General features: G+C 40.7%; 1 protein-coding gene across 1 annotated transcript in view; it reads left to right on the top strand.

The window, feature by feature from the left end:
- The window catches only part of TCHH (trichohyalin), a 9,856-nt gene extending 6,654 nt beyond the window's left edge, over nt 1-3,202 (top strand). The window contains 2 exon segments of the mRNA XM_011973495.1: nt 71-1,558; nt 1,624-3,202. Coding sequence (XP_011828885.1) covers nt 71-1,558; nt 1,624-2,144 — 2,009 coding nt within the window. The 3' untranslated portion in view covers nt 2,145-3,202.
- Nucleotides 3,203-14,655: the final 11,453 nt, after the last annotated feature.

Genomic DNA, 14,655 nt, shown 5'->3' on the forward strand with positions numbered 1-14,655 from the left:
CTGCAGCAGGAGGAAGAGCAGCTGCTGAGAGAGGAACGGGAGAAAAGAAGACGCCAGGAGCAGGAGAGAGAATACCGCGAGGAAGAGGAACTGCAGCAGGAGGAAGAGCAGCTGCTGAGAGAGGAACGGGAGAAGAGAAGCCTCCAGGAGCGGGAGAGACAATACCGCAAAGAAGAGGAGCTGCAGCAGGAAGAAGAGCAGCTGCTGAGAGAGGAACGAGAGAAAAGACGCCTGGAGCGGGAAAGGCAATATCGGGAGGAAGAGGAGCTGCAGCAGGAGGAAAAGCAGCTGCTGAGAGAGGAAAGGGAGAAGAGAAGGCGCCAGGAGCTGGAGAGGCAATACCGCGAGGAAGAGGAGCTGCAGCAGGAAGAAGAGCAGCTGCTGAGAGAGGAACAGGAGAAAAGGCGCCAGGAGCCGGAGAGGCAGTATCCGGAGGAGGAGGAGCTTCAGCACCAAGAGAGGAAGCGGCGATACCGGGATGAGGATCAGCGCCGTGATCTGAAATGGCAGTGGGAACCAGAAAAAGAAAATGCAGTTCGTAATAACAGGGTTTACTGCAAACGTAGAGAGAATGAACAGTTCCGGCAGTTGGAAGATTCCCAGGTGCGCGACAGACAGTCCCAGCAAGATCTGCAGCCCCTGCTGGATGAACCGCAAGAGAGAGGTGGTGAGCAAGAGAAGAGGCGCTGGCAGCAGCGCGACAGGCATTTCCCAGAGGAAGAACAACTGGAGCGAGAAGAGCAAAAGGAAGCCAAAAGGCGCGACAGGAAGTTCCAAGAGGAAAAGCAGTTGCTGAGAGAGGAAAAAGAGAAGAGAGTCCGTCGGGGAAGAGACAGAAAATTCCGCGAGGAGGAACAGCTGCTCCAGGAAAGGGAAGAACAGCTGCTCCAGGAAAGGGAGGAACAGCAGCTGAGCCGCCAAAAGCGTGACAGAAAATTCCGCGAAGAGGAACTGCGCCGTCAGGAACGAGAGAGAAAATTCCTTGAGGAGGAACAGCAGCTGCGCCGCCAGGAGCGAGAACAACAGCTCCCCCACGACCGCGACAGAAAATTCCGCGAAGAGGAACAGCTGCTCCAAGAAAGGGAGGAACAGCAGCTGCGCCGCCAAGAGCGCGATAGAAAATTTCTCGAGGAGGAACAGCAGCTGCGCCGCCAGGAGCGCGAACAACAGCTCCGCCATGACCGCGACAGAAAATTCCGCGAAGAGCAACAGCTGCTCCAGGAAAGGGAGGAACAGCAGCTGCGCCGCCAAGAGCGTGACAGAAAATTCCTCGAGGAGGAACAGCAGCTGCGCCGCCAAGAGCGTGACAGAAAATTCCGCGAAGAGGAACAGCAGCTGCGCCCTCAGGAACTAGAGAGAAAATTCCTCCAGGAGGAACAGCAGCTGCGCCGCCAGGAACTGGAGAGAAAATTCCGTGAGGAGGAACAGCTGCGCCAAGAAACGGAGGAAGAGCAGCTGCGCCGCCAAGAGCGCGACAGAAAATTCCTGGAGGAAGAGCAGCTCCGTCAGGAAAGGGAAGAACAGCAGCTGCGCCGCCAGGAGCGCGACAGAAAATTCCGCGAGGAGGAACAGCAGCTGCGCCCTCAGGAACTAGAGAGAAAATTCCTCCAGGAGGAACAGCAGCATTCCGCGAGGAGGAACAGCTCCGCCAGGAGAGGGAGGAACAGCAGCTGCTCCGCCAAGAGCGTGACAGAAAATTCCGCGAGGAGGAACAGCTCCCCGAGGAGAGGGAAGAACAGCAGCTGCGCCGCCAAGATCGTGACAGAAAGTATCGCTGGGAAGAAGAGCAGCTGCAGCTTAAGAAACAGGAAGAGCAGAGGCTTAGGCAGGAGCGAGACGGGCAGTACCGGGCGGAGGAGCAGTTTGCCACGCAGGAGAAGAGTCGTCGTCAGGCACAAGAACTATGGCAAGAAGAAGAGCAGAAACGTCGCCAGGAACGGGAAAGGAAATTACGGGAAGAACACCTCCGCAGCCAGCAGGAGGAGGAACAGAGGCGCCGCCAAGTCCGGGAAACACAATCCCAAGAAGGGAAGGGCCATGGGCGGCTTCTGGAGCCCGGCAGTCATCAGTTTGCCAGCGTCCCAGTGCGCTCCAGCCCTCTCTATGAGTACATCCAAGAGCAGAGATATCAATACCGCCCTTAAGAGGTGTTGCCAATATCCTGACACCCGCCAAAGCTTCGAGCACGGGAAAATGAGAAACACTGGGTACCAAGTGATAACTCAGATGTTTCTGGTTGTGGGAAAACTATCTGATGTTAGAATGTCTTCTTCCAAAGTCTTAAACTACGCTCATTTTATGTACTTTGTACTCCTGCCTTTTATTCTTCCTCAAGTAGTTCTTTACTGCAAGATGTCTTTCTTTTGCTCTTTGATGCAGATGTGGTGTGCATTTTTTAAAAAGCATATAAATCATTTAATTTGTTTAAGAAATTTTGTTTGATGAACATGTTCATTTATTGCTTTCGGAAGCAACAAGAAGAAGATGATTTGAGATGCTAAACAATGGGTCTGTTTGTTTAATGATTGACCCATCTTGTGGAAAGTGCAGATACTTTTAATGTTCAAGTTGCTATTTCTTCTTGAACCTAAATTGATCATTTTCTCCAAACAGCTTTTCATCTTTTGTGGCATAATAAGCACAAATTCCAGGTAACTAAATTTTTATAACAATGCAGGAGGAGTGACCTCTGCATAAAAACTTCCTGTGAAATCAGCCCATTACTGGAAGAAATATCTGTTATAAATAGGTTTAGCTTTGAAGATTTAGAATTCAAATTAGATTTTTTTTTTACACTCAACGCCACTTAAACACATGATCTCATGAAGCAAAAATGAGGTGTTTCTCAAACAACTTCAGAGTTCAAATTTTAAAATTATGTCTGTTGTAGTCTGTAGTGTTGATTCTACTTCCCCAAGTTTTGATGAGAGAATATTACGAACCTTTGTTAATTTTAGCTTATTAGAAGGAAGCTGCTCAGAATCCCATAAACATCTGTCTTACTCTAGGGCCAATAAGAGATCACATAGAGCATGTTGGGGGTGTAAAAGGGAAAAATGTGTGAACATAGGGGCAAATTTCTAGAGGCCCTTTGACAAGACCCATCAGCCCACAATCATTTGAGGCCTGTTGATAGTACCTTAGAGATACTCTTGTTGAAATAATTGAACTGTGAAAAAATTAATAAATGTTTAGCAAGTAACTACTTTTGTCTGTTTTAACTCTGCGTCAATCATAACTCAAGATCTCATGGTCTGGAAACTAACACAAGTTCCCAATCATGTAAGGGCATTTCGTTACTTATCTATGTCCAAATATGAAAAAAAAGGGGAGAGCATTCTTTGTTTTTCCCTAACCTTTTTTTCTTCTTCTTCTTCTTCTTTTTTTCAGTTAGGGTGAACTCTATTTCCATCCCCACACTGAGATTCTCTTTCGGAGTGTTTTTGTTCTTGACACCACAGCTTTCTATGCCATTTCCTGCAGCGACTCACTGGTCATGACAAATGCTGGTGCTCCCAATATTTGTTAAGATTTCCTTTAGAGAATGCAGCAGCCTCTTAGTCTTTGATGTCTGATGAGCCAATGATAGAAAATGGCCTGAAACTTCAGATCAGCACTATAAAAACTGTAGATGTCCTGTTGATTTAAGCAACACAATCCATGAGGTGACTGAGTCAGAAGATATTTAATAGTAATCAGGCTGAAGTATCAAATTATTATCTTATTAGATAATCATTTATTAGATAATAATAACTAACACCCCTGTGCTGCCTGCTGGATTCTTATATTTAGGAGTCACAGTTTACTAACTAGCAATAAGTCCAAGAAGGCCCTGATCAAAACAATATCATTTCTAATCTTGATAGTCATGATGACAAGATGCCCTAAAGTTATAGTCACTCAACATTTTGATCAGTGGTGGAGACAAGCTAAGCTTATAGCTCCTGAGTATCATTCTGATAGAGTAAGATGGCATTTTTTTCAAGAAGCAAAGCCTCTCTCTCTCTCACTTTAACAAATGGCAGATGCCCACCAAAGACATAACCTGGGAATCCCCTGACATTGTCTTGGAATTTCATCTCTTTCAAATGATTTCTAACTGCAAAACTATTTTTCCCCTAAAGTATACTCTTTTTCTTATTTAAGGACCTTCAAAGAAATTCTGGAAGAGCTTCACTGACTTTCCTCAGGACCCTCTATGGGTACTCATTCAAGAGCCTCCTTATAAATGCCCAGCCTCAGGATACCACTGAAATACACACTTCATTAGCTAAGCTACTGTTTAACAATGATAATTATGGTAAAAATAAGCAAAGCCCTGGGGACTTGTAGCACGTTACAAGAAGGTAAAGCCAATTTCCAAAGAAGAAAGTATTGTTTCATCACAGTTATAATTACATGTAGTTTAAAAAAAAAATGTGTCAGTCAGTCCATGCCCTCTAGCTGTTATTTTAGCATGTTGGCAAGAAAACATGGAGGCCAAGCCTCCTGCTCCACCTGAATAATACACACGCATGTGCAGAACCTTGAGGCTGTTGGGCAATTGTCTACTTAATTATAAACTGGGAACTCTATTAGCATCACTTGAGCTGCTGCTGGGAACTGCGATCAAGAGTTTAATATGCAGTGATAGAAAAGCTGGTCTCTATGTGTTGTTGTGACCTCCCCACTCCCACAGAGGTTCATGTGTTGAAATCTCAGTACCTCAGAATGTAATCATATTTGAAGATATGGTATTTATAGAGGTAACTAAATTAAAATGAGTTTGTTAGTTTGGGCCCTAATCCAATATGACTGATGTCCTTATAAGAAGATGAAATTTGGACACAAACATGGACAGAGGGAAGATGATGTGAAGATACAGGGAAAAGATGGCCATCAACAAGCTAAGGAGATAATCCTAGAACAGATCCTTCCCTCATGGCCCTCTGAAGAAACCAGCTCAGGCAACATCTTGATCTTGGACTTCTAGATCCCAGAACTGTAAGAAAATAAATTTCTGTTCAATCTACCTAGTCTATGGTACCTTGGTATAACAGCCCTAATAAACTAATACAATATGTATCAGTAAGGTGGCATTATGTTGCTAGGTAAGCCTATCTGTATCATGATGGTCATTATCATTTGACATTGTGCAAGCAGGTTCTGATTGCTCAAATATAAATCATTTTCCCATTAAATCTGCCATAATTTATATGGTAGAGTAGAAAGGATGCTACAAGGAATCAAAAGCCTTGGGTTTATTCATTTATTCACTCAATAAGTGTTTACTGATCTCCTGCTATGTGCCAGGCATTGTTCCATGCAATATACATACAGTGGCTTGTTTCTTCACTTTACTATCTGTATGTCTTTGTCCAAGACACTTAAGGTTTCTGGGTCTTCGTTATTTTGTGTTTAAAACTATGAGGCTGGAATAGCTATCAGTGAGGTTATTCTCAGGACTGAAAATAAAATTATTTTAATACCAACATTCAGCTTGTTCAATGGGAACTCTCAAAGAAACTCAAATAATGCCTAACATCAACTTCTACCTTTAGCTAACACACACACAAAAAAAAGGGGGAGGGGGGGAAATTGACTGATGAAAGTGATTATCAGAGCCTAGTTCCGGCTTCAAAGATCTTCCCTTTCTGCCCAATCACCTATGAACTTCCCTCCATTTGTCTCCCAAACTCCTTCCCAGAGCCCCCTCCTATCATCTCACATTTATTCACTGAGGGAAAACACCCTAAACATACCCCATTTTCTCTGACCCTGATACTACCAAAGATTATTGTCCCTCTATTTATGAACTTGACATATACATTTAATTATTCTCTTTCTTTTCTGAAGAGAAAACTAAACTGAGTTCTAGAATTTGGTCCCACTCAAACTAAAATTCAGTAGTCAGTAGTTAAGTACTGTAAGTACCCATCTCTGCTCCATCTTCTGCACTAATTGCACATTGCTAATATTTGCATTGTCATGGTAATTATAAGTTTTTTCAGCAAGTATACTCTGTCAAAGATTATAATCTATGCAATATGTAATAAGCACTTTTCCCTTGTTAGTAAACAGCTGACAGTCACATGCAATAATCTGAAACTAACCCAAAAGATAGATTTTTGAGCAGGTTATTATTTTCTGAATGCTTAAAACATCCATGACAAGAATTCAAATAACAAAAGATTTTAAAAATATGATTTGTCACCACTCTTCTTTAAAAAATAAAATAAAATTGTGTGGCAATTTCTGCAAGATGAAATCCAAGATTTTCAGTTTGGAATTTAAGGCCCTCCACAATTTAGTGTCAATTCACCTTTTAAACTGTGGCTCCCATGATAATTTCTGCAGTCAAGCATGTGTTCAAACCAGACTAGTCTATTTGCTGTCATTATGATGCCTTATGATTGTCTTTACTTCAAAGACATATTGGCATACTTTTATCTATTTGGAATGCTTCTCTCCTTCCTGGCTATCTGAACAATTTCTATGCAGTTTATAAGACCTAGGCTGAGTCCTGCCTCCTCCCTAAAATATTTCCCTAGTCACCCTGACACACAATGATCTTTCTCTTCATTGAGATTCTAAGACAAACATCTATTATCTTCACTACTCATTGAATGGTTAAAATATTTTGCCTTAGTTCGCTTTATACTTTTTTTATTTCAATAGGTTTTTGGGGAACAGTTGGTGTTACTAGACGGAGTTTTGCTCTTATTGCCCAGGCTGGAGTGCAATGGCACGATCTCGGTTCACTGTAACCTCCGCCTCCCAGGTTCAAGTGATTCTCCTGTCTCAGCCTCTCGAGTAGCTGAGATTACAGGCACCCACCACACCCAGCTAATTTTTGTATTTTTAGTAGAGATGGGGTTTCATCATATTGGTCAGGATGGTTTCAAACTCCTGACCTCAGGTGATCTGCCCACCTCGGCCTCCCAATGTGCTGGGATTACAAGCATGAGCCACCACGCCCGGCCGAAACTTTCTTAACTTCAGGCTAAAATATGACTCAAGGACTCACGAGAATTAGATGTACAATGCAGACACTCAATAGATACATGTTAAATGAGTGAAATAATATATACTTTATAGCTCTTTTCTGTTGAGGGTCTCTATTGCCTATCTGTGAAATATGCATCCCTCCCTTCTGAATATTGAAGCCCTAAGTCCTTTCTTGTATCTTGAAAATTCCTCAACCTTGGGCATTACTGAGGCATTATTTCTTCTCCATCTATTTTAAGTTCTACCTAGGAATTGAAGTGAACGCTGGTCTTAGCATCTGTCAGTGCCCTTTAGTGGGATGAGAATGCAGGCATAGGTGGAGGGAAAGATGAGTTATTGTCCCATGTATTGTTGGGGTGTGGGTGCAGTGAGAAAGAGAAGTGAGATTTTAACTCCAGGTTGTGGCTGGTTTTCTCATGCACTTGAGTTCAAATGCAATTCATTACTATGAGGATTATTTTCCTTTTGAAAGCCTCCTTTTCTGGTATATATGCATCCATTTTATTCCTCCTATTAACATTACTTTGACCCTATTTCTTATGAAATAATAACCTTGATCTTATGCTAAGAGTACCTTTGCCTCCCTTTTTCCCTGGAGCACCATATAAAATGTCTTCACATTAGCTTTTTTTTTCTTTTTTTTTTTTTTACAGGATCGCACTTTGTTGCCCAGGCTGGAGCGCAGTGGCATGATCTCAGCTCACTGCAACCTCTGCCTTCCAGTTTCAACAGATTCTTGTGCCTCAGCTTCCCAAGTAGCTGGGATTATACCTGGCTAATTTTTGTATTTTTAGTAGAGACAGATTTTGCCATGTTAGCCAAGCTGGTCTCAAACTCCTGGCCTCAAGTGATATGCCCACCTCGGCCTCCCAAAGTGTTGGGATTACAGGCATGAGACACTGCATCTGGCCACAATAGCTCTAATATGTGGACCATGACCAAGTCAATCCCCAGGTTTCATCCCTGACCATATGTAAAGAGGAGATGAGTAGAAGTAGGCTGGTGAGACGAATTTCACACCATCTTGCTATGAACACAATGGTCAGAGAAGCCCAGAGTAACTGGTATTAAAGCTGAAACCTGAGGATAGGGAGGAAGTTAGCCTGGTGAATAGGAAAAGAAAGAGTGAAATTAAGTCCGAATGCAAGAGAAAGCACATTGGGGTCAAGGAAGTCAGCATTAATCTGACTAGAACCTAGAATACCAAGAGATAAATGGAAAACATGAAGTTAGAAGGTTTATGAGGGCCTTGCAAACCATATTAAGTTTATCTTGAGGGCAACAAAAAATCATTATCATTTTAAGCAGCAAAGTGATTAACCAGATTGACAGTTTATGAGGATCACTCAGGCTGCAGTGTGGAGAATGGGTTGGAGAAGGTCACAACGGAAACAAAGAAAACATTAGAAGGCTATTACAGTAGTTCCATAAGAGACAATGATGACCCAGGTAGATAATGGGGTGGGGGGGGAGAGAGCAGTGAATATATTCGAGAATTAAAATCAATAGGAGTTGGTAATATATTGAAGGGATGGTGGAGAGAAGGAGATAAAAGATGATATTAGATTTATAGTTGTGGAAACTGAGTGGATAGTGGTGTCATTACTGAGATGAAAGCACAAAGGAGGCTCACTGTGGTGTAGGGAGATGACAAGTTCAGTTTTACCTACACTGAGTTGGAGGTGCCTCTGAGGCTTCAAAAACTGATATCTTTTTGGCAATTGGTTTCGTGGGTCTGGAATTCAGGTGATAGGTTTGGATTTTATGTGTAAACGGAAAATATCAACATATCAATAGTAATCAAAGTCATAGAGTAGATGAGATTATTCAGGACATATGGGAAGAAAAAGATGGAGAACTGGCCAGGCACGGTGGCTCATGCCTGTAATCCCAGCACTTTGGGAGGCCGAGGTGGGCAGATCACCTGAGATCAGGGGTTCGAGACCAGCCTGGCCAACATAGCAAAACCCCGTCTCTGCAAAAAATACAAAAAAAAAAAAATTAGCCAGGCCTGGTGGCATGTGCCTGTAGTCCTGGCTACTGGGGAGGCTGAGGCAGGAGAATCGATTGAACTCAGGAGGCGGAGGTTGCAGTGAGCTGAGATCACACCACTACACTCAAGCCTGGGCGACAGAAAGAGACTCCATATCAAAAAAACAAAACAAAACAAAACAAAACAACAACAAAAAAAAAACATGGAGAACTAGTCCAAGACAGACCCTGAGGAACAGCAACATTTTTAAAAACGGCAAAAGTTAAAAACAAAAAAAAACAAAAACAAAAACAAAAAAGCCCTAACTAAAAGGAAAATTGAAAGAAGCAGTCAGAGAGGTAGATGGAAAACCAGGTATATATGGTGTCACAAAAGCTAGGAAAGAACATGCTGCAAGAAAGAGGAGGTAATTATCATCAAGTATTTCTGAGAATCCCAGTAAGATAAGTGCTGAAAAGCACCTGATGATTTGGTAACATGGTGGTCAGTGATGGTCAATGGAATGGGTTGAGGAATACAAGGAAAATAAGTAGAAGCATAAGAGATAAATGTTTCAAGAAAACTAACTATGGCCGGGCATGATGGCTCACGCCTGTAATCTCAGCACTTTGGGAGGCCGAGGCGGGCAGATCACCTGACAACAAGGATGCCACCTGACAACAACAATTTCCTCCTGCTAAGAAGAATGTCAGCAGTTTGAGACTAGCCTGGCCAACATGGTAAAACCCCATCTTTGCCAAAAATACCAAAAAAATAATTAGCTGGGCATGGTGGCAGGTGCCTGTAATCACAGCTACTTGGGAGGCTGAGGTAGGAGAATCACTTGAACCCAGGAGGCAGAGGTTGCAGTGAGCCAAGACCATGCCACTGCACTCCAGCCTGGGTGACAGAGAGAGACTCCATCTCAAAAAAAAAAAGAGAGAGAGAGAATACTAACTATGAAGGGGAGGAGAAATATCAAGTGGGGTTGTGTGCACAAGGCAGGATTTAGCAAAATGAGCGAGATTTGAGTGTGTGTAAATGTTAACGGGAAAGAACCAATAAAGAAAGACTGAAGTATAGAAAAGTGAGGGAATGATCAACATAGCAAGTTTCTTGAGAAGGCAGGAGAAGATAGCATCCAGGGAGACCGATTACACTTAGATGAACACTTTTCTGATGTAACAGAAATAAAACATGAATACAAATAAATGTCAGCAAGTTTGTGATTCCATGAAAGTTTAGGAATTTTTATTTGTTGATTTTTCTTTTCTTTTGTTAATTTTTTATTTTTATTTTTGAGACGGAGTCTTGCTCTGTCACCCAGGCTGGAGTGCAATGGGTCAGTCTCAGGTCACTGCAAGCTCCGACTCCCGGGTTCACGCCATTCTCCTTCCTCAGCCTACCGAGTAGCTGGGACTACAGGCGCCCGCCACTAAGCCTGGGTAATTTTTTGTATTTTAAGTAGAGACGGGGTTTCACTGTGTTAGCCAGGATGATCTCAATCTCCTGACCTCGTGATCTACCCGCCTCAGCCTCCCAAAGTGCTGGGATTGCAGGCGTGAGCCACCACGCCCGGCCTCTTTTGTTAATTTTTTATGTCAATAGCTTTAGGGATACAAGTGGTTTTTTGTTACAGGGATGAATTATATGGTGGTAAAGTCTAGGATTTTAATGCACCAGCCACCTGAGTAGTATATGTTATACCCAGCAGGTAGTTTTTCATTCCCAACCCTCCTTACTTCCTCCCCACTTCTGAGTTTCCAGTGTCCATTATACTACTCTGTATGCTTTTGTGTACCCATAGATTAGCTCCCACTCATGAGTGGGAACACGTGGCATTTGGTTTTCAATTCCTGAGTTAACTCACCCAGAATAATGTCCTCTAGTTCCATCCAAGTTGCTGCAAAAGACATTATTTCATTCTTCTTTATGGCTGAGTAGTATTCCATGGTATGATTTTTATTTTCTTTGTAAAATAAAGAGACAAGACCACCTTTTAAAAGTGAGAAGGGATAGGAAGGAGTCAAATAATTGAAGAGAGTAGAGGTAGTTTAAAATAACTGTTGTAGAACACAGAAAACTAACCATAGAAGCTGTATGATCACCAAAAAGTGCTGAGTTTCCATTTGAAGTTAGAAATTATGAATTTGTCATGGCACCAATGTATTCAGCTGTGGGACTTTTCTGCAGCCATGCTCAGTCGCTAAGATGCAGAAAACAAACTGAGACCCAACCAGGGCTGAGATTTTTCCTGGCAAGTGTGACTGAAAGATAAACAGGGAAAGGGAACTGAGGATACCAGCAAGAAATGGGTTTGTTGAAGTAATGGACCATGAAATCTGTATCAGTCAGGGTTCTCTAGAGAAACAGAATCTATTTTATATAAAGAGTGTGCATATATAAAAAGAGCTTTATTTTAAGGAATTTGTTCAACCAACAACAAAGGTTGGCAAGTCCAAAATCTACAGGGTAGGCTGGCAAAGACTGAGGGAAGAGCCAATACTGCAGTTCAAGCCCAATAGTGATCTGCTCACAAAATTTCCTCCTGCTAACAAGATAAATGTGTGGACCGTGGGTTCCAAAGAGACAAAAAATGCAATGTATTGAGAAACAGCGAATGGGAGAGCTTTAAGGAGAGGAGGCAGTGGAAAACAATTGCGAAAACCAAAGGTATTATTCCAGTCGCTAGACGGTCTGCTCAGCATCTCTGGACAGCCGACAGTGAAAGGCTTTCCCAGACAAAGCCAGTCTCCAAAGACTAGAATATGTACTCACTTCTTCAAATGCATAGACCACCACATAGACATAAGGATCAAGAACATTCAAGGAAACATGATATCACCAAAGGGACAAAATAAAGCCCCAGTCACTGATCCTAAAGAAATGAAGATGTATGAACTGCCTGACAAAGAATTCAGAATAATTTTTAAGGAAGCTTGGTGAACTTCAAGAAAGTACAGTGAAACAAATGAAATGAGAAAAGCAATAAATGACCAAAACAAGAAATCTAACAGACAGACTGGCATTATAAACTTATTATTACAGAGGTGGAGGTGATTCCAAGTAATGATAAGTTCCAGGGTAACATGTAACAAAATAATACTTCTTTACAAAATAGTTAGACCAATATTTTTCCCTACCATTTTTTCTAGAAGTTTAAAATACTGATTGGCCCACTAAATATATCTGTAGCCAGTGTAGAGTAGAACAGATTCATGAGCTTTTAGAGCTTGCAGGGGACTTGTTATTAACTGAATGCTTATATCCCTTCAAAACTCATCCCTAACCCCCAGTGTGAAAGTATTAGGAGATGTGGCCTTTGGGGGGTGATTAAGTTATGAGTGTGGAGCCCTCATAAATAGAACTTATGCAGTCATAATAGGGATCCCAGAGAGCTCTTCTACCATGTGAGGATACAGGGAGAAGTGGTCATCTGTGAACCAGGAAGCATATCAGTTCATAGGTGGACATCTATGAACCAGAATTTAACCATGCTTGCACCCTGATCTCAGATTTCCAGTTGCCAGAACTGTGAGAAATAAATTTCTGTTATTTGTAAGCCACCCAGTCTTTGGTACTTTGTTATAGCAGCCTGGGCTGACTAAGCAAGGCTTCTGGTTATTAACAGGGAGGTAACATTGTATAAAAGAAAGAATTCAGTTGTTAGAGTCATGAAAACCCAGTCAGTTTACACAGTATCTTTAAGCTTCAATTTCCTTATAATAATCCATAATTATCAGGATTATGAAGAGTAGAAATAATGTATGCAAAATATAAGGTAAGTAGTCAATAAATGAGATTACTATTATCTAGCCCATCCACTTCAGTTTTCATGAGGATACTAAATCTACAGAAGTAAAGACTCAAATTTATAGAACCAGAGATAGGAATAAGTCTAGTTCTTTTAATTCTGGTGTCTTTCATTTTAGTACATTTCTCTCAATCTTCTTTCACTAAACAAATATTTATTGAGGACTTAATATGGGCTGGTGATATAACTGTGATCAAGGTACACATAGTCCCAGCCTTGCCATGGTTGTTAATTCAGCAGAATGCACTACAAACCAAACATTTTTGCTAAATGTTTTACATATGTTACTTCATGTAATTAACATTACAGTTCTGGAATTCTGGACAATGTTATCCCCCTTCCCCATTTCTGAATAAGGAAATCAAACTCAGAATAGTTTAGAAACTTGTTTAAGATTAATCACTGAAGTTCAGAGGTAGATCCATAAGGACTTCCTCATTTGTTTATTCAACAGTTATTTCTTGGTCACGTAACAGCCATTGAAAGAATTCCTGTAATATGGACGTAAATACACTGTACATGTTGATTATACAAGGGCCTCAATGTGCTATTAAGTGTTTGCACAACTCATGAAAACATCTTTTCTGCTTAAACATAAAATGATATGGTAGCTAGAACAAACATCAACCATTTCATTTTCAAAACTGTGCTTGTTAAAAAGGGCCTTTTAAGAAGGGATAATTTGGAGGAGACTATGGTTCTTTAAAAGTTTGATTACAAAGATTTAACTACAAGATATTCATCATACCATGACTCATAATAGTGAAAAACTGGAAACAAGATATCAAAAAAAGGATGGTGACATATTCTGTAGTATATTCATGGAATGAACTGCTATGTACATATCAAAACATGTAAAAGGATACTTAATGTACTAAAAATCTGTTCATCTTATAAAACAAAGAAAATTACAAACTGGTATGAACAGAATGATTTCAGTTTTATAGTAGCAATTTGAGAGAAAATGAGAAAAATATATACATACAAAATGTAAACACTGGTGATATATGGATGATAAGTGGTAGAGGTGGGTTTTGAACTGAGATTGTCTAATTCTAACTCAAGTGTTTTTTTCCTCATTATATTTCTTGTAGAAAAGCTAATTATCACAAATAATCTATAATTCAGTCTCTCCCTCCAGGTATTTAAAATGCATTTGGGAAGATAAGGTTTGCACACATAAAATGATTATTAAGTAAGGATAGTTGATAAATGTTAATTTCTTCTCTGTATATTATGTAATAGGTATTCATAAAATCAAAAAATTATTATATTAAACTAATTCAGAATATAAATGATAACATATCAAATGGTATGAAAAGCTTAACATAAAAATGAATAAATAAATAAGTGTCCTGCTTCACATTTCTTCAACCCCAGTCCCATTCCCCAGAGGAAAAGTTCTCTTTCAATGTTTTGTGTTTATTCTTCTGGCAGCAACCTCTAAGAGTAAAAATTACCAATTTTAAATGATATCTCCAGTATGGCAGGCAAGGATTTAAATCACTTATACACTACCTTGCTTCTCTTTATCTCAATGTTTGATGTTTTTATTTTTTCAATTTTGTTACTTATCTAATTCTAAATAATATACTTATTTTGCTTTTTCCAACAATTTTTGACAGTATCACTTACATTTTTACATTTCTAATACAAGCAAATATGCCATATTTTTTCCATGGATAGATGCTAATACCTGGTGATATGGTTTGGCTGTGTCCCCACCCAAATCTCATCTTGAATTGTAGCTCTCATAATCTCCATGTATTGTGGGAGGGACCTGGTGAGAGGTAATTGAATCATGGGAGTGGATTTTCCTATGCTGTTCTCATAATAGTGAATAAGTCTCATGAGATGTGACATTTTTGTAAATGGCAGTTGC

This window comes from Mandrillus leucophaeus, unplaced genomic scaffold (assembly GCF_000951045.1).
Source record: "Mandrillus leucophaeus isolate KB7577 unplaced genomic scaffold, Mleu.le_1.0 Scaffold139, whole genome shotgun sequence".
Lineage (NCBI taxonomy): Eukaryota > Metazoa > Chordata > Mammalia > Primates > Cercopithecidae > Mandrillus > Mandrillus leucophaeus.